The 24,319-nt window shown below is 43.7% G+C and overlaps 1 protein-coding gene and 1 long non-coding RNA gene across 2 annotated transcripts in view; one reads left to right on the forward strand and one right to left on the reverse strand.

Annotated features, from left to right (window-relative positions):
• The window catches only part of LOC132381350 (uncharacterized), a 116,502-nt gene that overhangs the window by 39,308 nt on the left and 52,875 nt on the right, over positions 1–24,319 (forward strand). The gene's annotated exons all lie outside the window — the stretch shown is intronic.
• LOC132381345 (uncharacterized) overlaps positions 386–24,319 on the reverse strand; it is a 67,908-nt gene continuing 43,974 nt past the window's right edge. Inside the window, 9 exon segments of the mRNA XM_059950717.1 lie at positions 386–1,206; positions 1,208–1,237; positions 1,239–1,308; positions 1,959–2,206; positions 2,208–2,274; positions 3,592–3,909; positions 3,999–4,301; positions 23,429–23,746; positions 23,833–24,135. Of these exon segments, the coding sequence (XP_059806700.1) occupies positions 951–1,206; positions 1,208–1,237; positions 1,239–1,308; positions 1,959–2,206; positions 2,208–2,274; positions 3,592–3,909; positions 3,999–4,301; positions 23,429–23,746; positions 23,833–24,135 (1,913 nt within the window). The 3' untranslated portion in view covers positions 386–950.

Below are 24,319 nucleotides of genomic sequence, written 5' to 3' on the forward strand. Positions count from 1 at the left end.
AGGCTGCCAGACCTGCCTCTCCTGAAACCAAGTCTCACTAATGTCTACAATGTCATTATTGCATGTGTTGATCTCTGCCCTGAGCTTATCTGCCTTTCCTACAATACTTCTTGCATTGAAATATACATACTCAACATCTGCCTCCTCCTCAGCCTCGCTACTGTCACTATGGCTCCCACTCCCTACAATTCTAGTTTAACCCCCTACCCCACCCTCACCGTGCAGCACAAGCAAACCTTCCCACTAGGGTATTAGCCCCCTTCAGTACAGAGGCAAACCGTCTGCCCTGACAGACAGATGTTTCACAGCGCCATTGCAACAGAACAGGTCCCAACAATTATACGTTTCATTTAGTTAGAGTCACACATGCACCAGACGAGGAGCAGCAAAGTTAGCGAGGGCAAGGAGCCCGCACACAGTGATCCACCATCTTTGCCTCAGATATAACGTCTGGTCAGTGGTTTGCATTCTCACATCTGTCAGATGGCCGTAGGTTCCAATGTCCCTGACCATTAGTTCACAGCTAATCACTGGGATACCCAATGTTGGAAGGGTTTAGGCACCATAGATACAAAGACACCTATTTCTCCCCGAGTGTGCATCACCTTCCCACCTCATGTCGAAAGTTCACCATTTCCCATCTCCAAAAATCACAACTGAAACATATTCACATCACATTTATTGAACTTGGATCAGTATATTGACACAAAGACTGAATACATTGTGCAGACCCATACAGGGTGGAAATCCATTCAAATGTGGCAGAGAACCTACGCAGTAACTGAGAGATTTGTGATGAATCATGGTTGTAGTTTAATTTGGTTATTGACCTTAATTTCATTCTTTATTATATTAAAAAGTCCAGATAGTAATAATCTTTTAATCAGCTAAATAATGCTTTGTGATCATTAATAATCATCAAGCTAACAAAACCAGGATTTCATGTGGTATTACACACAAGATTTAAAACTATCAGTCAGAACAAGTGAGACATTGACCAGGGTGGGTTTGCTGTGAGATTTATTGATGCTTCGGAACAGGTTGGTTGTGAGCGACTCATGACCCACCACACAGGAGAAAGTGGTGCCGCTCTTCCACTCCTCAGGAGAAACCTTCAGCTGACTGGTCATTGTGTTCCAGCCTTTTCTGGGGTCCGTGGTCACCGGCTGGTTCACAAACCCTGTCTTCAGAAGGGTGTCATTGGCCATCTGCGGGAGAGAACTTGGTGACCAGACATAGTCTGATTGGTGTCAACCTCATCCGATGAAGGTGGGAGGAGGTAGACCTGAGGACAAGTCACAACACCACCTGGAACAGAGAGAATCTCAGTAGAATGAATCTTCCAATAATTCCCTCCTTACCCAACACATTCCTGTCTTGTACCAACATGAACAATTTCTAAATCTGAAAGACTTCACTTTATCTGAAACTAAAGGCTTTTCACTTTCTGCTCATCATTGGGATTTGTGGAGTGGAAATCTTGAACCTGCTGCATTTTACAGCTTCTAGTGAGGTTAGTCCATTCAGTTCAATCAATGTGTGTCGCTGAACACAGCAACTCGACAGAAAGTGGAACTCAGCCCCTGGACTTGCATCATCCTGTGCTGTTTGTTCCATCTCCCCTGGAGCAGGGGTGGCAGTCTCAGCTGTGTACGTGTAGAGGGAGTGAGAACCTGTGGAACTCTCTCCCACAGAAAGCACTTGAAGAATTATCATGTAATATATTCAAGAAAGGGTTGTATATACTTCATGTGAATGGGTCTAAGGACATCTGGAGAAAGCAGGAACAGGGATTGAGTTTGGATGATCAGCTGAGACCAGACTGAATGGTTCAGCAGATCAAGGGACCCAGTGACCTGCTGCTGTTCTCATTTTCTATCGTCTATCACAGTGCTGGATGGTGATAAATCTGTCCAATTGGTGAGATCAGACCCACACTGAATTCTGTCCACACGTACCTGTGTCCTTCCTGATGGATTTCTTCACTGGTGTTGGCAAACTCTCGTCCTCGATCACACACGAGTACTCAGCCCCACTGATCCACTCTGCAGCAGGGACTGTTAGTCTGCTGGTGATCACTTCTTCACCTCCGTCGCTGTGTGGACCCACAGTCCTCACCCCATCTTCCCTCTTCCTTCCATCCACCTGCCAGGTTACACTGAATCCCTGTAAATCACTGTGAACCACCTCACACAGAATGGTCGCTGTTCATCCAGATCTCTTTGAAGGAATATATGCTTAAAGTGACTGAGGGGCGGGTATCTGAACAGTCATCTGGGAGAAACATCACAATCTCTTGTCAATTATTTTCCAGTCCCATCAAGGTAGATGAGACCTATCTACATTGGTGAAGAAAGCAATCTCACCTATTGAGCAGACAGGGTGAACACCCTGAATGAACATAAATGAATAAGACTGACCCTTACATTACTTTTGCATTTTCATCGTCACTTAAACTGTTAACAGCCACGTTGAAACAAATACAGAAAATACCAAGCCTTTCAAAGTGTGTCTGTGGAGCAGAAAACAGAGCCAAGTCTAACTTGAAAATATTCCAGAAAATACACATCATATTTCAATATTTAAATATCAGAAATATTTAGTTTTTGTCACAATTATTAAAATGCACTTTTTTCTCTATTAGGTGTAACTAACATTTGCTGCAGCTTTGTCAGAATGTTGTGTGTTCAAGCCACCCTCCAGAGGCTTCTACACATTGTCCAGGCTGACTGTTCCCACACAGGAGCAGAGGGAGAGCTGCTCTGCTGGAAATTCAGTCACAATTGAATCACTAATCAAGGCTGGGATTATGTTCAAAGGCAGAGGGAAAGAGCATTTTGAAGAAATCTCCAGAGTGCCTGCACAGTGAAATGGTCTGGATTCTTTTCAAGTTATCAACATATTTTCTGAAATAGAATCATTTCTGTGGTGAAGCTTCTGGATTATGTTGGTTGAGAGCAGAAACCAAATGGATGATTGGCCGATTTGAGTGCCATACTAGATTAGAAAGATTGAGGCAAGAAGAGCCAAATTGAAGGCTGAGCCGATGATTGGCCGATTTAAGTACCAATCTAGATTAAAAGGATTAAGGCGTTGAGGCTGAAGGTGAAGTAGGAACACTGAATGAGGCTTTACTCACCTCAGTACTGAACTGACTCTGCAGCCATCGGCACTCACCTCAGCACTGAGCCTGGCTCCGTGGCCGTGGCCTGTAGCCATCGGTCTCCTGGACCGGTTGCAGTGCTGAACTGGTGACGTGGCTGTGGATTTACTTCAGGGGACTCTGCAGTTCAGGTTCTGTGGATTGTTTGTTTGAATTTTTTTATGGTTTACACAATTAGGTCTTTTTTCACACATTGGATGTTTGACCCTGAATTATATTGTGTTTCTTTGTTTTGTGACTGCCTGCAAGAAGAGAATCTCAAGGTTGTATATGGTGCACATACTTTGATAATAAATATACTTTGTACTTTGAACTTTATCAGTTCACTCACAGAACTAAACCGGGACTGCAAGGTGATTTAGTGTTGACCTTGAATTTATAGCACAATCTAAACAATTTCGATAATGAGGTGAGTCCCAGGACCCTACCTTGGATGTTCTTCACTTGCTTCTTGATACTGCTGTTGGAGGGTGGATGATTCACTGTACAGCTGAAGACTGATACTGTCTTCCACTCCTGTAAACTCACGGTCAGGAAGTGTCTGGTGCTGAAAGTCCACCCCTGCTCCAGAGCAGTCGGTGTAGTGCTGGTGTTGGAGGTGATCACAGAGCTGCCTTTCTCCCAGGTAACATTTATTTGATCCGGGTAGAATCCAGAGATCACACACTCCAGTGTGGCTGTTTTCCTTTTCTTGGTCTCTTCCTGAGGTAGAGGCAGCAGACTGACCTTGGGATTTTTTATCTTGACTGTAATAGACAAGAAAACAAAGGAAATGTCAAACAGTTTTTTCTCAGGTATCGAATGCTGGCCATTTAATCACTTGTCTCTTACCCACCTTTGGTACTATTGGTCCTTGCTGACACGCAGGAAGATCAAGGAGATTCCTGAGCAGAGCACTCGTACTCCACCCCACTGAACCACTCCTCCACACTGATCTGGAGTTCGCTGAGCACTCTGTATCGGGACACGTCCCTCTCAGCGTGATGGGTGTGAATTCCTTTAGTTTTCTCCTTCCCGCTCATGTACCAAGAGATGTGGATATCTTTGGGATCTGTACAGAGAACCGTGCACTTCACGGTAGCAGTCTTGTCGATCCACATCTCTTCATTGTTGGGATTTTGAATAAAGACGGACAATTCTGTGGATTAAAAATGGAAATCTTCAGAATATTCCTGGAGATATTTCCATTGGTTGTGTTAGGTCAAGACAGAATATCAGTACATGACAGCTGCAGTTAATGCATACAGAATAACAGGAACATTCAGGGCTGAATCATGTATGCATATTCATGTAAGATTTGATAGAGAAAAGAAAATCAGAACAAGTGATCTGATAACTAAGTTTAGATTCCCTTTCTAATAACTGTACCAGTTGGTTCACTGTGAGATGGAGCTCTCTGAGACAGAGAAGCATGCAGATTTCTCAGCAGAGACACTGTCAGTATATTCTTTGCTTGGAGACTCAGTGCCATTGATCAGTAACAATGAACACTGTGAATCAATGAGAATCCCTTTCTCCATCTGGGCTGAGCCTGGGATTCACTCAGTTTAATAACTTCACATCCCGACATTCCAGTCTTACTGTGGCTGTGCCTCTCCCCATCTCTGCAACCTTCACCACCCACACAAACTTCAGAAAACATTGTATTCTTTCAACTCTGCTCTCTCGTACTCCTGCACTACTTCTGCTGGTGTCTGTGGTTTTTGCATTCTTGCTGAGAAACACTGAAGCCTCTGTCTGTCTTGAAATGAGCAGCCACGGTCAGAGTGTATCCATAAATTGCTGGACTGATGAACTGGCAAAATGGATTCAAATCTCAACCAGGGGAATGAGAGTTTAAATTCAATTCATAAATGCTTTCTGGAATAAAAAAAGAAGACTACAGAGGTATTTGTGATGTTATTCGCTGTGGTTACTTCTGGAAAGAAATCATCTGGTCTACCTGGTATGTGATTCCAGACCTACAGTAATATGGCTGAACCTTAACCACCATCAAGGATGAGGCAGCAAGTCCCTCAGTTCAAGCGTGATCAGTGATTGATAGGAAATGATAAATGAATAAAACAGCTCTTTGATCATGTTTTGGTCACCACTCCTCTGGGTTAGTGCCAGTTTTGTGTGATTGCACTCAAGTGAAGTTGTTGAGGTCATCTCCCAATGCACTGTTTTCCAGAAAGAACTACAGTCTGGATCAGTGAATTTGGTTGAATCAGGGACAGTGGAATCAAACAGACCTATTGGCTTTATTCTTGCCATGTGGTTGAAGGTAGGGAGGCTTCCACTTTATCAAGAGACACTGTGACTTCCATTTTGTGAGATGAAGTTGCTTGGCATGATCAGTGTTTTGAAGTAGACAAAATGATGTTCCAGCTAACCTGCTGGATGAGGGATCATTTCCAAATAAGAAGATATATGTGAGATGTTCTTTGGTTGGGCATAACATGCAGATTTGTGACTTTTGGGGTCTGTCTCTGCCCTGCCTGATCAGGCTGGTTGCTGATTGTGACCGCAGAGCCATAGATTACCAGTTGTCATTTCTTGATCGGAGCCAGAAGTAGTTGTCAGAGGTCACTCTGGTGACTATAGCCAATGACACTGGAATGTAACATTTGAATTGGCAAGGAATGAATTTAAAAGTAGATGCTTCAAGTGTGCTGGCCGCAATGGCTCTGTAGGAGATTCACCATTGCGGATATGAGGTGCCTCATGGAATTGCAGATTTTAAACGGGACTACGAGGAACATTTGGCAGCAGTAAAGTCTCCTTTTTAACTGGTATAATCTTTCTAATATTTGACTGTTCATGGAAGGTCAGGAAATCTCAGCAGGTGTGCACTCTGGTATTGGTTGTGTAAGTTCACGTTCTTATATTGAGACAATGAAGGTACTTTTCAGTAAATAGAGATTCTCTCTGTGCCTCCCTGATCATTATTACAAGGGGTGATATTTGTAACATCATTATCATCAGTTCTCTTACATTGCAGCTCTCTGCACTTTGTGTACACCATTTGTTCACTTGGTCACCTTCAGGCACGGGGGTGGGGTTTGCTCTTTGACATTTAGTGTGGAGGCTGATTGTGTTTGTGTCACGGTTGAGTCCTTCAGTGAGACTGTAAGTCAGTGCCTTGTCTGAAGGAAGAGCAGATGTGACACACACTGTTCCAGTCTGACTGCGATGGATCATCTTATAAAGTATGATGTTTATTTCTCTGCATTTCTCATTTCAGCAAGATTATGAGCAATTTTCTTTTAACACAGAAAGTCTGTGGGAGTACACTGGATGATCATTGTTGTCGTGTAATATCACAAATATGCAAACCTAGGTGTACACTGAAGGGTCACTAAATTGTGAATCTCAGTTTAATCAGCACTGTGATGTTGTTAAACATGTTTTCTGCTGTTTTCTCAGTTAGGTCCCATATCAGCCTGGTCTTGATGTTCAGCAGTCCCTGGGAAATGTGATCGCCTCATAAAACCTGACAGAGTCAGGATATCTCCCCGTATTGCTGAATGCTGGTGTTATTCTACAAGAAGCATATAAATCTGTCAATGCTTGGGTAATTCTAACAAAACATTCTCCTTTTTGACATTCCTTGGGATCACTGGGTTTCCCTCTTGGACTGACTTCAGTGTCCGGCAAGTGGATCAATGTAACTTTAGCAATTTGTCTGATTTAGGCACCAAACATATCAGATTGGACAGGAGACTGGTTAGACCCCTGTGCCTTGTTTCATCAATTTGACTTGTGCCCAACATTATCAAAGGGTAATCCATCCTTTGACTGAGTCAATTTGGAATTTCTGCCTCGTTCACCTTCATCACCTCGTGCCTCACAGCCACTGGGTGAAAAACAGGTTCCAGTTCTTGCTGACTGGAGTCAGACAGGAGGGAATCTGGCCAAGGAAACTGGAATTGGGATCTGAGTCACACTGAAGCAACAATCTACACAAATGAATGAGTGTATGGACAACCAGAAACACAAGAGATTCTACAGATGCTGGAGATCTTGAACAACACTCACAAAATGCTGGAGGGCCTCAGCATGCCAGGCAGCACCTTTGCAGGGGAATAAACAGTTAAACTTTCAGGCCAAGAGATGTCACTGGTGCTGGAAAGGAAGTGGGCAGAGGCCAGAATAAGGGTTGGGTGGAGTCGAGAGGAACCTGTACATGGAGCTTCGAATAATAGAGGGGTAATAATAAGTGGCAGAACCAAAAGGAATCGGATTGTACAGTGGACTATGGAGGAAAATGTAGGAGGAGAGGAATCAAATGGAGATAATGGGCAGGTGAGGAGAAGTGAAGGGATGAGGGGATTAAAAAAGAAGGAATAAAGGAGCAGGGAATTGGGAGAGATTACTGGGTTGCAGAAATCAGTACTCATGACATCAGATTGGCAGATATCTGGATGGAATATGAGGTGTTACTGCTCCAACCTGACTTTGGCCTCATCATGGCAGTAGAGGAGGTCATGGACAGACATTTCAGAATGGGAATGGGAAGTCAAATAGAAATAGGTGGCCACAAGGATAATAGAAAGTCAAATTGAAATGTAGAGGGGTGAGATAGTCAGTTTGAATTGCATGTTGTCTTCTCTCTCTGTTAAACCCATCAGAATGGATACCAGAGACAGGTCTGGAATGCAGTAAATGGATTGTAATAAAATTCAATGACAAATTGTATACACAGCCAATCACTTTATTTCACAGTTTCCTTCTGAACAATGATACTGTCGGGTTGAACCATCTGAGAATGTTGCATTGAAATTACTCATGAAAAAAGCATTGGCACAGACTTCAAAAATCAGCAGGGACATTTTCCACCTGGAAATAGAAGATTCATAGATTTAAGCTTGGAAAAAAGGGAGCCCCACATATTCCCCCTCTCTATCCTCTGTATGTCATATCCTATCGGGATGAGGTTGTGTCAGCCATGATAAATGCATGTGCTCTCTGAACCTGGTTGAGGATCTGAGGACACAAGGTCACATAATTCACTCAAGAATTGGGCATCAATTCAAAAATAATCCAAGCACCTACATTTTAGTGAGTGGACAATCAGCAGGAGATTCTCTCAGGAAACATTGGAAACATACCCTGGAGACTGAAGCAAATACAAAATTACAAAGATATTATTTGAAGAACTAACCCTGATGAGAGAGGGAAAACAGGACAGGGAGATCTTCTCCAGATGGTAAATCATGGGATGTGAGCTTTGCTCACAAACTTATTTTCATTATAACTACAAACAGAGACAACAAAAATTATTTTGGACAGAAGGGACAGGTGACCTAATCTTACACCTTTCCTGCCCAGGAGATGGGGTTGAAGTTGCTGGTGATACAAGTTGATTCAAAGTGTAAATATCATCTGTATATCACTCAACAACATTGCCAGTAGGGACAGGAATTGTGTGGGAGTTTCAGTTATGTAATCTAGTTCTGTTAGTAAATCTATTATTCTTCAGACATCACTCTCCCACTTAATACGTCACGCTGACCTCGCTATAAAACGGGAAGGTGCGTTTTGGTCCATTCCTGCCAGGCACTGTCAGGTAAGTGATTGTTTCAAATCCACCAACAGATCTCTGAGTGGAAGGGAGAATGGTGACTTCTTGGGCAGATCCATTGTGGAAGAGATGTGGATTGACAAGACCTCTATTGTGAAGTGTACAGTCATCTGTACTGATCCAGAAGATATCCACATCTCTTGGCATGTGGGTGGGAAGGAGAAAACTAAAGGACCTGTCACCCATTAACTAGAGAGGGACGGCTCCCGATACAAAGTGCTCAGTGAACTCCAGATCAGTGTGGAGGAGTGCTTCAATGGGGTGGAGTTCAATTGCATGGCTCAGAAATCTCCTTCAACTTCCCAAATGTCAGCACTGACCAATTGTTCCAAAGTTGGGAAAGAGACTAGCGATTAAATAGACAGCATTAGCTACCTGTGTCAAAATGTTTGACATTTCCATTGTCATGTGTGATGAGAAAACCAGATGGAGATGGGGTCCAGAGTTGACCCCCCCGGGAACTATGCTGCTAATGAGAGAGAGAGAGATGAAGAACACAGGTAGAGGCGTCTGCTACAGATAAGAGAGAGAGAGACACATGATTTAGTATTATGGCTTCTTCACTGATCGTTTACCTTTTGCTGCAAGGACACTTCTTTGCTCATTAACATTTCTGCTGAGACAGCAGGGAGGGGCCTAGTTTGATGTACATGCACAAGTTGAGTTGATGGATGGCTGATACTCCATCAGGGGAGATAAAAGACGGGTCTGCTGAGACACTGCAAGAGTGTTGTGCGCCCACAGGAAGGTGGGGTCCTGGAGGATTGGTTCAGGGGAATCGGTCTGGAGCTCACGGTGGATGAAGGTAGGCTGGTGGGGACTTGTGTGTGTGTCCACCCTTTCCCGGGTGACAAGTCCACCACTGAAGAATGGTCTAGCCTGGGACGGAAGGGTCATCACCAGTGACCCCAACGGTACAACGGAACAAGAAGATGACAGAAGGTTTGCCTGCTGCAGCTGCTCATCTCTTGCTCACTCTCTCTGTCTCCAACATTGCAACACAACAACTACCTCAACCCAAGCTGAACTGAACTGAACTCTGCATATTCTTAGGACTATTCATTTACCCCTAGACTTTGATAGAGCTTGGTTTTGATTCTTATTCCTACACTTCTGTATTTATCCTTGCTAAACTGTTTTATATGAATATTTGCATTTTTGATACTGTATTACTTAGTTTACTAATAAACACCTTTAGTTACAGTACAACCAGACTCCAATGTATCATTCCATTTCTGCTGGTTCAGTAACCCGGTCACAGGGTACATCACACCATTGTTTTCTTGGTCTAGAATCTCTTTCTAATAACTGTAACAATTGGTTCACTGTGAGACAGAGAAGCATGCAGATTTCTCAGCAGAGACACAGCTCAGTATATTCTTTGCTTGGAGACTCAGTGCCATTGATCAGTAACAATGAACACTGTGAATCATTGAGAAACTCTTTTTCCATCTGGGCTGAGCCTGGGATTCACTCAGTTTAATAACTTCACATCCCGACATTCCAGTCTTACTGTGGCTGTGCCTCTCCCCATCTCTGCAACCTTCACCGCCAACACAAACTTCAGAAAACATCGTATTATTTCAACTCTGCTCGCTCATACAGCTTTACTACTTCGCTGGTGCCTGTGGTTTTGGCATTCTTGCTTACAAACACTGAATCCTATGTCCCTGTTGAAATGAGCAGCCATGAGTATATCGTTCAGTTAGAGACAGATGATCTGGCAAAATGGGTTCAAATCCCAACCAGGCGAATGGGAGTTTAAATTGAATTCATATATGCTTTCCGGAATGAATAGAAGAAAATGAAAGGATTTTGGGTCTTATTTGTAGCTTCTGAGAAAAAAATATCATTCATCCATATCAGGCCTGGCTGGTCTGTGACTCCAGACCTGCAGCAATACGGCTGAAACTTAATCATCATCAGGAATGAAGTAACAAGTCCCTCAGTTCTGGAGCGATCAGTGATTGATAGGAAATTATAAATGAATAATACAGCTCTTTAATCAAATTTGTGACATCTGTCCTCTGGGTTGGTGTTACTTTTGTGTGATTGCACTCAGTTGAAGTTACTGAGGTCGTCTCCCAATGCACGATCATCAGTTCACGTACATTGCAGCTCTCTGCATTCAATATGCACCAGTGTTTCCCAGCTGTAGCAGAACCACCCTAAAAGGGGGTGGTAACATTTCCTAAGGGGACATTTAGGAAAATAAAAGTCATCAGGTGGAGTTCAAGATTCTTTCAGGCGCCGGGAAGCTAACTAAGGCACGAGAACTGACAGACCATTATTAGAGCAGGAAATAAAAAAAAAATATGAGGGACTGGAACATTGGGAAAACCATAGCTCTTCAGGCTGTGAGCACTCGTCGTCACAATGCGTTTGAAACTCAGCGATCTCATCTTCCCCACCAACCAACCAAACATTATTGGGGATGCATAAATTAGCAACCAAGGTGTCCAACAGTTCCCCCTGACTTGCAGTAAGGAACAAGTTCATGCTATTTAGCAGTTCAACTTCACACTCTCAAATTTGTCTACAGATGTACAGAAAACAGGTTGAGCAATGATATAGCACTGGCTGGAACCAAATGGTGAAATAGAGTCAAACACTGAACCTGTCGACCCCGAATAGCATATGTAAATTTATCAGAAATGGAAAAGTGTAATGTGATTCTCTTTTGTAAAAAGCTAAAAACAAATTCAATGAAGAATCAATCTACTATGAGCTCAAAATGTACATTAAGGATAAAAGTATTCTGATTGGCAACATGATTTTTGTGCAACAGATGGAGCACCATATATGATGAGTCACCATGCTGGTTTAGAGGGGAAAAAAATTCCAAGTCTGTTTGCAATCCATTGTGCAATTCATGTCAACATCTCACAGCCAAACAACTTCAGCCAGTGACATTTTACAAGCATGACTCTTGGTAATATCTGCTATCAACAAACTTAAAGCTCATCCATTAAAATATCAGAATATTTTGCCAGTTAAGTGAAGAAGTGGTCAAGAATTTGAACACTTGGTTCTTCACAATGAGTTGCATTGGCTGTCAAAAGGCTACTGCTGAAAAATTTTCTTTGAGCTTTTTGACACTGTGATTGAATTTTTGCTCAAATTCGACAACAGCTTGGAAAGAAAATTGAACTTCTCCATGGAGATGTTGCATACCTAGCTGATCTGAATGAAAAAATGAACATTCTAAATATGAAACTACAAGGTGAGAATTTCAACTCACTGCAAAAAGTGCAGTGTACACTTTTATTGGCAAATTGGAACTATATAACCAAAACATTGGGATTCGGCCCGAAACGTCGACTGTACATCTTCCTATTGATGCTGCATGGCCTGCTGCATTCCACCAGCATTTTGTGTGTTTTGCTTGAATTTCCAGCATCTGAAGATTTCCTCGTGTTTGCGAGAAGAATATTCTCAGTTTCCCTGCATGAAAAGTATGGCACTGTCTTTCACAGATGGTGATTTGCAGGAGTTCTGCTTACACCTGCAGTCACTGAAGAAACATTTTCAGACTTGATTCGAGGATTTGAGTGATCCATAAATTCTGGACTGGGTTATTAACCCATTTATTTGCAAGGTAGAAGAACAGGAAGAGAGTTTGCAAGAAGGAACTATCAAACTCCAGAATGATGAAGAGGCAAAAATGCTTTTCAAATCTGTTGGATTTTGTGGTATGTGGCTCCACGGTCATAAGGAGTTTCTTGGTCTTTGGAGAAGAGCCAAACTGCATTGCATTACAGTTCCATCCACCTACCTTGCTGAAAGAGGCTTCAGTGCAGTGAAACACATACTCAGAAAAACAGAAACCACTTGAACATTGTTACATGTGGGTGCCTAAGGTTTTTGCTATCACACCTCGAACTAGATATTTCAACTCTTGCTAAAAGCCATCAAGCTCAAGGATCACATTGATATTGAAGCTGCTGTATGGCACACAGGTCTGTGTAAGCTAGGATTCAAGACAAATAAAAATTTAAAGCAGAATATTTTTTCTCATGTTATCACATGGTATGAATATTTTTGCCCTATGGGAGTGCCAGAAAGGATATTGTGCTTAAGAGGAGCATTGGCAAGTATGAAGGTGTTTTAGAGAGGCATTGGTAAGTATGAATGTCCTTTGGGGGGGGGGGGGGTGCAGTGCACTAAAAAGAGGTTGGGAGACTCTGGTATACACCATTTACACACTCAGTCACTTTCAGGCACATGGGGTGTTTTCCTCTTTGACATTTATTGTGGAGTCTGATTGTGTTTCTGTCACGGTTGAGGCCTTCAATGAGACAGTGTCTGTCTGAGCAAAGAGCAGATGTAACACACATGGTTTCAGTCTGACTGGGACCCATCATCTGACAAATTATGATGTGTATTTCTCAACATTTCTCTTTTCAGAAAGATTATAAACTATTTTTTTTGAAAGTAGAAAGTCCATAGGTGTAGACCAGATGATCATTGTTTTCATGTAATATCACAAATATTGAATCCTAGGTGTACACTGAAGGGTCACTGAATTGTGAATCTCAGTTTAATCAGCCCTGTGATGTTGTTAAACGTGCTTTCTGCAGGTTTCTCAGTTTGGTCCCATATCAGCCTGGTCTTGATGTTCAGCAGTCCCTGGGAAATGTGATCCTCTTGTAAAACCTGACAGTGTCAATATCGCTCAACTTTTTGCTGAATGCTAGTGTTATTTCACAAGAAGCATATAATTCTATCAATGTTTGGGTAATTCTAACCAATCATTCTCCTTTCTGACTTTCTTTGGATCACTGAATTTCCCTCTTGGACTGAATTCAGTGTCTGGAACGTGGATCAATTTAACTTTAGCAATTTATCTGATCCAGCATTTACACACAAAGCATATCAGATTGGAGAGACTGGTTAGACCCCTGTGTCTTGTCTCAACAACTTGTCTTGTGCCCAACATTGTCAATGAGTCTGCCATCCTTTGACTGAGTCAATTTGGAATTTCAGCCCCGTTCACCTTCATCACCTCGTGCCTCACAGCCACTGGGTGAAAAACAGGTTCCAGTTCTTGCTGACTGGAGTCAGACAGGAGAGAATCTGGCCAAGGAAACTGGAATTGGGATCTGAGTCACACTGAAGCAACAATCTACACAAATGAATGAGTGTATGGACAACCAGAAACACAAGAGATTCTACAGATGCTGAAATCTTGAACACGTACAAAACGCTGAAGGAACTTGGCAAGTCAGGCAGCAACTTTGGAGGGGAATAAACAGTCGATCTTTCAGACTGGTACTTAATTGGTACTGGAATGGAAGTGGGCAGAAGCCAGAATAGGAAGGTGGGTGGAGACGAGAGGAACATGTACATGGAGCCTCAAAAGATAGAGTGCTCTGGGTAACCCTAGGTTCGGCACAGTTTTGTGAGCCAAAGGGTCTGTATTGTGCTGTCGGTTTTCTCTGTTTCGATGGATACATTCTGTCAGATGAGAGTTGAGACCAGGTGAGGGGAAAGGGTGTGGATGGGGGAAGGTGTATGAATTAAGAAGCTGCTAGGGGATGTGGAAGGGATAAATGGCTGAACCAGAAGGAATCTGATTGGACAGTGGACCGTGGATGTCAGTGTAGGAGAAGGGGAACAAAATGGAGATGATGGGCAGGTGAGAAGAAGTGAAGGGATGAGGGGATTAAAAAAGAAAAAAATAAAGGAGGGGCATTTGGGTGAAATTACAGGGAGTTGTAGCAAACAGTACTCATGACATCAGACTGGCAGATATCTGGACAGAAAATGAGGTGTTGCTGCTCCAACCTGACTTTGGCCTCACCATGGCAGTAGAGGAGGCCATGGACAGATGTCAGAATGGAAATGGGAAGTCAAATTGCAATAGGTGGCCACAAAGATAATAGAAAGTCAACTTGAAATGTAGAGGGGGGAGATAGTTAGTTTGAATCACACGTTTTCTTTTCTCTCAATTAAACCCATCCAAATGGATACCAGAGACAGGTCTGGAATCCAGTAAATGGATTGTAATAAAATTCAATGACAAATTGTACACATAGCCAATTACTTTACTTTATTTCACACTTTCCTGCTGAACAATGATACTGTCTGGTTGAACCATCTGAGAATGTTGCATTGAAATTAGTCATGAAAAAGAGCATTGGCACAGACTTCGATAAACAGCGGGGACATTTTCCACCTGGAAATAGAAGATTCATAGACTTAAGCTTGGATGTAAGGGAGCCCCATGTATTCCCACTCTACCCTCTGTAGATTACATCCTATCGTGATGAGGTTGTGTCAGCCATACATGTGCTCTTTGAACCTGGTCGAGGATCACAATATTCACTCAAGGACTGGGCATCAATTCAAAAATAATCCAGGCACCTACATTTCAGTGAGTGGACAATCAACAGGAGATTCTCTCAGGAAACATTGGAAACAGACCCTGGAGACTGAAGCGAATACAAAATTGCAGAGATATTATTTGAGGACCTAACCCTGATGAGAGAGAGAAAATGGAACAGGGAGATATTCTCCAGATGGTAAATCATGGGATGCGAGCTTTGCTCACTAACTTAATTTCATTATAACTACATACAGAGACAGAATGGACGGGTGACCTAATCTTACACCTTTCCTGCCTAATAGTTGGGGTTTAAGCTGCTGGTCATATGAGTTGATTCAAAGTGTAAAGATCATCTGCACGTCAGTCAACAAGATTGACAGTACGGAAAGGAATTGTGTGGGAGTTAAGTAGTCTCAAACTGTTAGTAAATTAGACTAACTTCTTCAGACATCACTCTCCCTCTTGATATGCCACGTTGACTTTGCTGTAAAATAGGAATGTGCTTTTTGGTCCATTCCTGCACAGGCACTGTCAGGCAAGTAATTGTTTCACATCCACCATCATGATAATGTCTTAAGGGGATCCTTAGATTCCTGTAAATAATGGTTAATGTTGAGTGTGTATTCTGGTTTGAGAATGGCTGCAGCGTGTTTGAGCAGCTGCTCTTTGGAGTGAGATAAGGATTAAAAGCTCACAAATCCCACAAAAGAATGTCTCCTGATTTTTCACAACTTTTGGTTTTGACAAAAGGCGGTTGCTGATGGAGATTAGATGGGGCATTCCTTTCTTAATTAAAGCATAAATGTTGGTGGATGGTCTTATCTTTGTAGTTAAGTTTTGGCTCCAACAAACCAGGTACAGCACTCCTTTCTTAATTAAAGTGGCTGGAGTGTCTATCAATCTGGTTGTCCTTTTATCTCAATAAACCATTTACTTGACTGGAATATCCATTTTGTTTGAGGTGACCAAGTGGTCTTTGTCTTGGTCTACCACTGTTGCTGGAAATGTGACTGTGGGAGATAGCTAGAAATTATTTTCTGCATACTTGACAAAGATGGTATAAAAACTGTATCTCTGTGCTTCTGTGGCTGACTGTGAGAGTGCAGAAGGAGGGTTCTCTCTTGTAGCTTGCTACTAATAAAGGTGGAAAAGAACCAACTGTGGTGCTTGTTTCATTACATGGGGTTGATCACCGTTAACAATCTGATCTGAGTGAAAGGGAGAATGGTGTCTTCTTGGGCAGATCCATTGTGGAAGACATGTGGATTGACAAGACCTCTATTGTGAAGTGTACAGTCATCTGTACTGATCCAGAAGATATCCACATCTCTTGGCATGTGGGTGGGATGAGAAAACTAAAGGACCTGTCACCCATTAACTGGACAGGGACGGCTCCCGATACAAAGTGCTCAGTTGACTACAGACTAGCGTGGAGGAGTGCTTCACTGTGGTGGAGTTCGAGTGTTCTCCTCAGAAATCTCCCTCATCATCCCAAGTGTCACCACCGTCCAATACTACAAGTTGTGAAAGAGACCAGTGATTAAGTGGCCAGCATTAGTTACCTGAGTCAAAATGTTTGACATTTCCTTTATGTTCCTGGTCTAGAATCCCTGTCTAATAACTGTACCAGTTGGTTCACTGTGAGACAGAGAAGCATGCAGATTTCTCAGCAGAGACACAGCTCAGTATATTTTTTGCTTGGAGACTCAGTGCCATTGATCAGTAACAATGAACACTGTGAATCAATGAGAATCCCTTTCTCCATCTGGGCTGAGCCTGGGATTCACTCAGTTTAATAACTTCACATCCCCACATTTCAGTTTTACTGTGGTTGTGCCTCTCCCCATCTCTGCAACCTTCACCACCCACACAAACTTCAGAAAACATCATATTCTTTCAACACTGCTCACTCATACACCTCCATGGGTTTAAATTGAATTCATATATCCTTTCTAGAATGAAAAGAAGAAAATGGAAGGATTTGGACTGTTATTTGTAGCTTCTGGGAAAAAAATCATTCATCCACATCAGGCCTGGCTGGTCTGCGACTCCAGACCTGCAGCAATACGGTTGAAACTTAATCATCATCAGGAATGAAGTAACAAGTCCCTCAGTTCTAGAGCAATCAGTGATTGATAGGAAATTATAAATGAATAAAACAGCTCTTTGATCAACTTTTGTGGCACCTGTCCTCTGGGTTGGTGTTACTTTTGTGTGATTGCACTCAGGTGAAGTTGTTGAGGCCGTTGTCCAATGCACGATCATCAGTTCACGTACATTGCTGCTCTCTGCACTTAGTGTGCACCAGTGATACCCAGCTGCAGCAGAACTACCCCAAAAGGGGGTGGTAACAAGTAGGGGGGCATTTAGGAAAATAGAAGTCATCAGGTGGAGTTCTTTGAGGCGCCGATAAGCTCACTAAGGCACAAGAACTGACTGACCATTAGTAGAGCAGGATATTCAAAAAAAAAAGAGGCACTTGTAACACAAGAAAAACCATCGCTCTTCAGGCCGTGAGCACTCACTGTCACAACACGTTTGAAACGCAGCAATCTCATCTTCCCCACCAACAACAGACATTATTGGGGATGCATAAATTAGCAACCAAAGTGCCCAACAGTTCCCTCTGACTTGCAGTATGGAACAAGTTCATGCTATTTAACAGTTCAACTACACACTCTCAAATTTGTCTACAGATGTACGGAAAACAGGTAGCTCAACGATACAGCACTGGCCAGAACCAAATGGTAAAACAGAGTCAAACACTGAACCTGTTGACCCTGAATAGGATATGTACAATTTATCAAAAATGGAAAAGATTATCGAGATTTTCTTTTTTACAAAGCAACGAACAAATTCAATGAAGAATCAATCTACTATGAGCTCAAAATCAAGGATAAAAGTATTCTGATTGGGAACATGATTTTTGTGCAACAAATGGATCACCATATATGATGGGTCACCATGCTGATTTAGTAGGGAAAAAAAATTCCAAGCCTGTTTGCAATCCATTGTGCAATTCATGTCAACATCTCACGGCCAAACAACTTCAGCCAGTGACATTTTACAAGCATGACTCTTGGCAATATCTGCTATCAACAAACTTAATGCTCATCCATTAAGATATCAGAATGTTTTGCCAGTTAAGTCAAGAAGTGGTGAAGTATTTGAACACTTGCTTCTTTACACTGAGGTTTGTTAGCTGTCAAAAGGCTACTGCTGAAAATTTTTCCTTGAGCTTTTTGACACTCTGGTTGAATTTTTGCTCAAATTCGACAACAGCTTGGAAACAAGATTGAACTTCTACATGGAGATCTAGTTGATCTGTATGACAAAATGAACATTCTAAATATGAAACTACAAGGTGAGAATTTCAACTTACTGCAAAAAGTGCAGTGTCCACTTTTATTGGCAAATTGAAACTACATAACCAAATCATTGGGACTCGGCCCGAAACGTCAACTGCACATCTTCCTATAGATGCTGCCTGGCCTGCTGCGTTTCACCAGCATTTTTTGTGTGTTGCTTGAATTTCTAGCATCGACAGATTTCCTCCTGTTTGCGAGAAGAATGTCCTCACAGTTTCCCTGAATATTAAGGATGGCACTGTCTTTCACAGATGGTGATTTGCAGGAGTTCTGCTTACACCTGCAGTCACTGAAGGAACATTTTCAGTCTTGATTGGAGGACTTGAATGATCCAGAAATTCTGGACTGGGTTATTAACCCATGTGGCGACCCATTTCCTGGCACATCCGAACCGGCTCACAATTAGCCAGCGTTCCGGCTAAGGGAGATAGCCTACGGGGGTTTGTGAGTACGTGTCTTTTGGAGCATCTGCGCCCAACGGGGGGCAGGTTGAGGGAGGCTTAAAAGCAAGGCTGTGTAGTGCGAATAAAGTTTTCTTTGACTGCAGTTTACCGACTCTGTGTCGGTATTTTAGCGCTGCGTGTAGCACACCGCTACAATTGGTGACCCCGACGGTCCAAACGATCTTTGGACCAGAGATGACCGACGCCACCTCTGTTCATGCGGTTTCGTTGAAACTGCCTGGTTTCTGGATGCCGTGACCACACCTGTGGTTCCAGCAAGCAGAAGCCCAATTCCACGTTCGGCAGATAACCTTGGAGGACAACCGTTAGTACTACGTGATGAGCTCCCTCGACTAGGACACTGCGGCCCAGTTCGTGGAGTTCGTACAGTCGCCCCCGGCGGACGACAAGTACATGGAATTCAAAGCCCTGCTCATAAGGACATTCGGACTCTCACAGCGTGAGCAGGCTGCCTGTTTACTGCACCTGGATGGCTTGGGAGACAGACCTCCATTGGCTTTAATGAATGAGATGTTGTCCCTGCCTCATGTTTGAGCAGGCATTCCTAGAGCAGCTGCCCGAGGACATACGCCTGCTGCTGTCCGACGCAGATTTCAGTGACCCCCGGAAGGTGGCAGCCCGGGCGGACTTGCTGTGGAACGCCAAGAAGGTGAGTGGGGCGTCCATCGCACAGATCACCCGGCCACGCTCCCAGCAGCAAACCAGTCCAGGCCCGGCCACAGAACCCGCTAACCCCAGGGGCAGGGGTGCGGAGCCCAATGAACAATGGTGCTTCTATCACCAGCGGTGGGGCGCGGAAGCCCGCCGTTGTCACCCGCCCTGCGAGTTCCCGGGAAACGCCAGGGCCAGCCGCCGCTGATGGCTACGGCGGCTGGCCATTGGGATAGCCTCCTGTATGTGTGCGACAAGCGGTCAGGACGCCGCTTTTTGGTCAACACTAGTGCTGAGATGAGCGTCTTACCTCCAACGAGTTATGACACCCGCAACAGAGCACCGGGTCCCCCCTCAGGGCCATGAACGGCAGCACAGTAAGGACCTATGGCACCCGTCAGGTGCAGCTACAGTTCGGCTCCAGCCAGTTCACGTGGGACTTCACACTGGCCGCCATAGCCCAACCGCTTCTGGGTGCGGATTTTTGTGGGCTCACAGCCTACTGGTCGACCTGCCCAGGAAGAGACTGGTCCACGCCGAGACTTTTCAGACGTTCTCCCTGGGTGCAGCCCAGTTGCCAGCCCCTCACCTCGGCTCCATCATGCTGTCCGACAATGACTTCACCAGGGTCCTGGCAGATTTTCCTTCGGTTCTGGCACTGCAGTTCACAGCGGCCATGCCCCGACTCGGCGTACAGCACCACATCCCGACCCAGGTACCACCCCTCCACGCCCGTGCCCGGACAAGCTCTGACTGGCAAAGGAGGAGTTCAAGAGGATGGAGGAATTGGGGATCATCCAGAGGTCCGACAGCCCATGGGCCTCCCCCCTGCACATGGTGCCCAAAGCGACAGGGGGCTGGAGACTGTGCGGCGACTACCGCAGGCTGAACGAGGCCACAACCCCGGACCGCTACCCTGTGCTGCACATTCAGGACTTTGCAGCAAGCTCACAATTAGCCAGTGTTCCGGCTGAGGGAGATAGCCTACGGGGGTTTGTGAGTACGTGTCTTTTGGAGCATCTGTGCCCCACGGGGGGCAGGTTGAGGGATGCTTAAAAGCAAGGCTGTGTAGTTCGAATAAAGTTTTCTTTGACTACAGTTTACCGACTCTGTGTCGTTATTTTAGCGCTGCGTGTAGCACACTGCTACACCCATTTCTTTGCAAGGTAGCAGAACAAGAAGAGAGTTTGCAAGAAGGAACTATCAAACTCCAGAATGATGAAGAGGCAAAAATGCTTTTCAAAACTGTTGGTTTTTGTGGTATGTGGCTACACTGTCATAAGAAGTTTCTTGGGCTTTGGAGAAGAGCCAAACTGCTTTGTGTTACAGTCCCATCCACCTACCTTGCTGAAAGAGGCTTCAGTGCAGTGAACCACATACTCAGTAAAACAGAAACCGCTTGGACATTGTTACATGTGGGAGCTTAAGGTTTTTGCTATCACACCTCGAACTAGATATTTCAACTCTTGCTAAAAGCCATCAAGCTCAAGGATCACATTGATATTGAAGCTGCTGTATGGCACACAGGTACTGTGTAAGCTAGGATTCAAGACAAATAAAAATTAAAGCAGAAGATTTTTTTTATCATGTTAACACATGGTGGACATATTTTTACCCTATGGGGGTGCCAGAAAGTACATTGTGTTTAACAGGGGCATTGGCAAGTATGAAGGTGTTTTAGAGAGGCATTGGCAAGTATGAAGGTGTTTTAGAGAGGCATTGGCAAGTATGAATGTGCTTTGGGGGGCAGTGCACAAAAAAGGTTTGGGTAACTCTGGTATACACCATTTGTAGACTCAGTCACATCCAGATACATGGGGTGTTTTCCCCTTAGACATTTTGTGTGAAGTCTTATTGTGTTTGTGTCATGCTCAAGCTTTCAATGAGACTGTGAGTCAGTGCCTTGTCTGAAGAAAGAGCAGATATAACACATACTGTTCCAGTCTGACTGGGACGGATCATCTGACAAAGTATGATATGTATTTCTCAACATTTCTCATTTTGGAAGGATTATGAACAATTTTCTTTTGAATTAGAAAGTCCAAGGGTGTACCCCAGATGATCATTGTTGTCGTGAAATATCAGAAATATCGAAGCCTAGATGTACACTGAAGGGTCACTGAATTGTGAATCTCTGTTTAATCAGCACTGTGATGTTGCTAAACATGTTTTCTGCAGGTTTCTCAGTTATGTCCCATATTGGCCTGGTCTTGATTTTCAGCTGTCCCTGGGAAATGGGATCCCTTCATAAAACTTGACAGAGTCAGGATCGCTCCCTTTATTGCTAAATGCTGGTGTTATTCCCCAAGCAGCATATAATTTTGTCAAGGCTTGGGTAATTCTAACAAAACATTCTCCTTTGGACATTCCTAGGGATCACTGAGTTTCCCTCTTGGACTGAGTTCAGTGTCCAGCACGTGGATCAATGTAACTTTAGCAATTTGTCTGATCCAGGATTTAGGCACAAAGCATGTCAGATTGGACAGGAGACCGGGTAGACCCAGACTGGGTCTTGTCTCACCAATTTGTCTTGTGTCCAAGATTACCAAAGTGTCATCCGTCCTTTGGCTGGGTCAATTTGGAATTTCAGCGCTGTTCACCTTCATCACCTCGTGCCTCAGCCATTGTGTGAAAAACAGATTCCAGTTCTCGCTGTCAAGTCAGACAGGAGGGAATCTGGCCAAGCAAACTGGAATTGCGATCTGAGTCTCACTGAAGCAACAATGTATGCCAATGAAGGAGTGTATGGACAACCAGAAACACAAGAGATTCTACAGATGCTGGGAATATTGAAAAACACTCTCAAAACGTGAAAGATCTCAACAAGTCAGACAGCAAATTTGGAGGTGAATAAACAGTCGATCTTTAAGGCCAAGAGACTTCACCGGTACTGGACAGGAAGTGGGCAGAAGCCAGAATAAGAGGTGGGTGGAGTGGAGAGGAATACATTCTGTCAGATGAGAGTGAGACCAGGTGAGGGGCAAAGGGTGTGGATAGGGAGGGGGTATGAAGTAAGAAGCTGGTAGGTGATAAGTGTAAGAGATAAATGCCTGAAGCAGAAGGAATCTGTTAATACAGTGGACCATGGATGTCAGTGTAGGAGAAGTGGAACAAAATGGAGATGATGGGCAGGTGAGGAGAAGTGAAGGGATGAGGGGATTAGAAAAGAAAGAATAAAGGAGTGGGAATTGGGGGAGATTACTGGGAGTTGTAGACATCAGATTGGCAGATATCAGGATGGAATATGAGCTGTTACTGCTCCAAACTGACTTTGGCCTCATCATGGCAGTAGAGGAGGCCATGGGCAGACATGTCAGAATGGGAATGGGAAGTCAAATTGAAATAGGTGGCCACAAGGATAATAGAAAGTCAAATTGAAATGTAGAGGGGTGCAATAGCCAGTTTGAATTACATGTTTTCTTCTCACTCTGTTAAAACCATCTGAATGGATACCAGAGACAGGTCTGGAATCCAGTAAATGGATTGTAATAAAGTAGAAAAAAAAGGAGAATAAAGGAATTGGGGGAGATTACTCAAAGTGCAATAATAAAGATTCCTGTCCTCAGGTTGGCAGATATCCGGATGGTTCAGGTTCTCAGGATTGTTTGTTTGAATTCTTTATTGTTTGCACAATTTCTTCTTTCTTTTTCACACATTAGATATTTGACTCAATTCTATTGTGTTTGTTTGATTTTTGGCTGCATGCAAGAAGAGAATCCCAAGGTTATATATGGTGTACAGACTTTGATAATAAATATACCTTGTAATTTGTACTTTATCAGTTCACTCACATAACTAAACCAGGGCTGCGCCATGATTTACTATTGACCTTGAATTCATAGCACAATGTAAACAATTTCAATAATGGGGTGAGTCCCAGGACCCTACCTTGGACGTTCTTCACTTGCTTCTTGATACGGGTGTTGGAGCGGGGATGAATCACTGTACAGCTGAAGACTGATTCTGTCTTCCACTCCTGTAAACTCACGGTCAGGAAGTGTCTGGTACTGAAAGTCCACCCCTGCTCCAGAGCGGTCGGTGTAGCGCTGGTGTTGGAGGTGATCACGGTGCTGTCTTTCTCCCAGATGACATTTATTTGGTCTGGATAGAAATCGGACACAACACACTCCAGTGTGGCTGTTTTCCTATTCTTGGTCTCTTCCTGAGTTGGTGGTAACAGTCTGACCTTGGGAATTTTTATCTCGACTGGAATAAACAAGAAAACAGGAAATGTCAAACACTTTGACTGAGATAACTAATAGTGGCCATTTAATTGCTGGTCTCTTGCCCACCTTTGGTACTATTGGTCCGTGCTGACACTCGGGAAGATGAAGGAGATATCTGAGCAGAGCACTCGTACTCCACCCCACTGAACCACTCCTCCACACTGATCTGGAGTTCGCTGACAACTCTGTATCGGGACCCATCCCTCTCCGCTTGATGGATGACATGTTCTTTAGTTTTCTCCTTCCCGCCCACATGCCAAGAGATATGGATATCTTTGGGATCTGTACAGATAACCGTACACTTCACGGTAGCAGTCTTTTTGATCCACAACTCTTCAATGTTGGGATTTTGAATAAAGACAGACAATTCTGTGGATTAGAAATGGAAATCTTCAGAATTGGACTGGAGATATTTCTACTGGTTGTGGTAGGTCAAGACTGATCTTCAGTACATGACAGATGCATTTAATGCAAAGAGAAAAACAGAAACTGAATTGTGTGTCAGACTGCTCATGATCCTGTCTTCACCTCTGTTGTCTTCTAGACCCAGACT

This window comes from Hypanus sabinus, chromosome 26, assembly GCF_030144855.1.
Source record: "Hypanus sabinus isolate sHypSab1 chromosome 26, sHypSab1.hap1, whole genome shotgun sequence".
Classification (NCBI taxonomy): domain Eukaryota; kingdom Metazoa; phylum Chordata; class Chondrichthyes; order Myliobatiformes; family Dasyatidae; genus Hypanus; species Hypanus sabinus.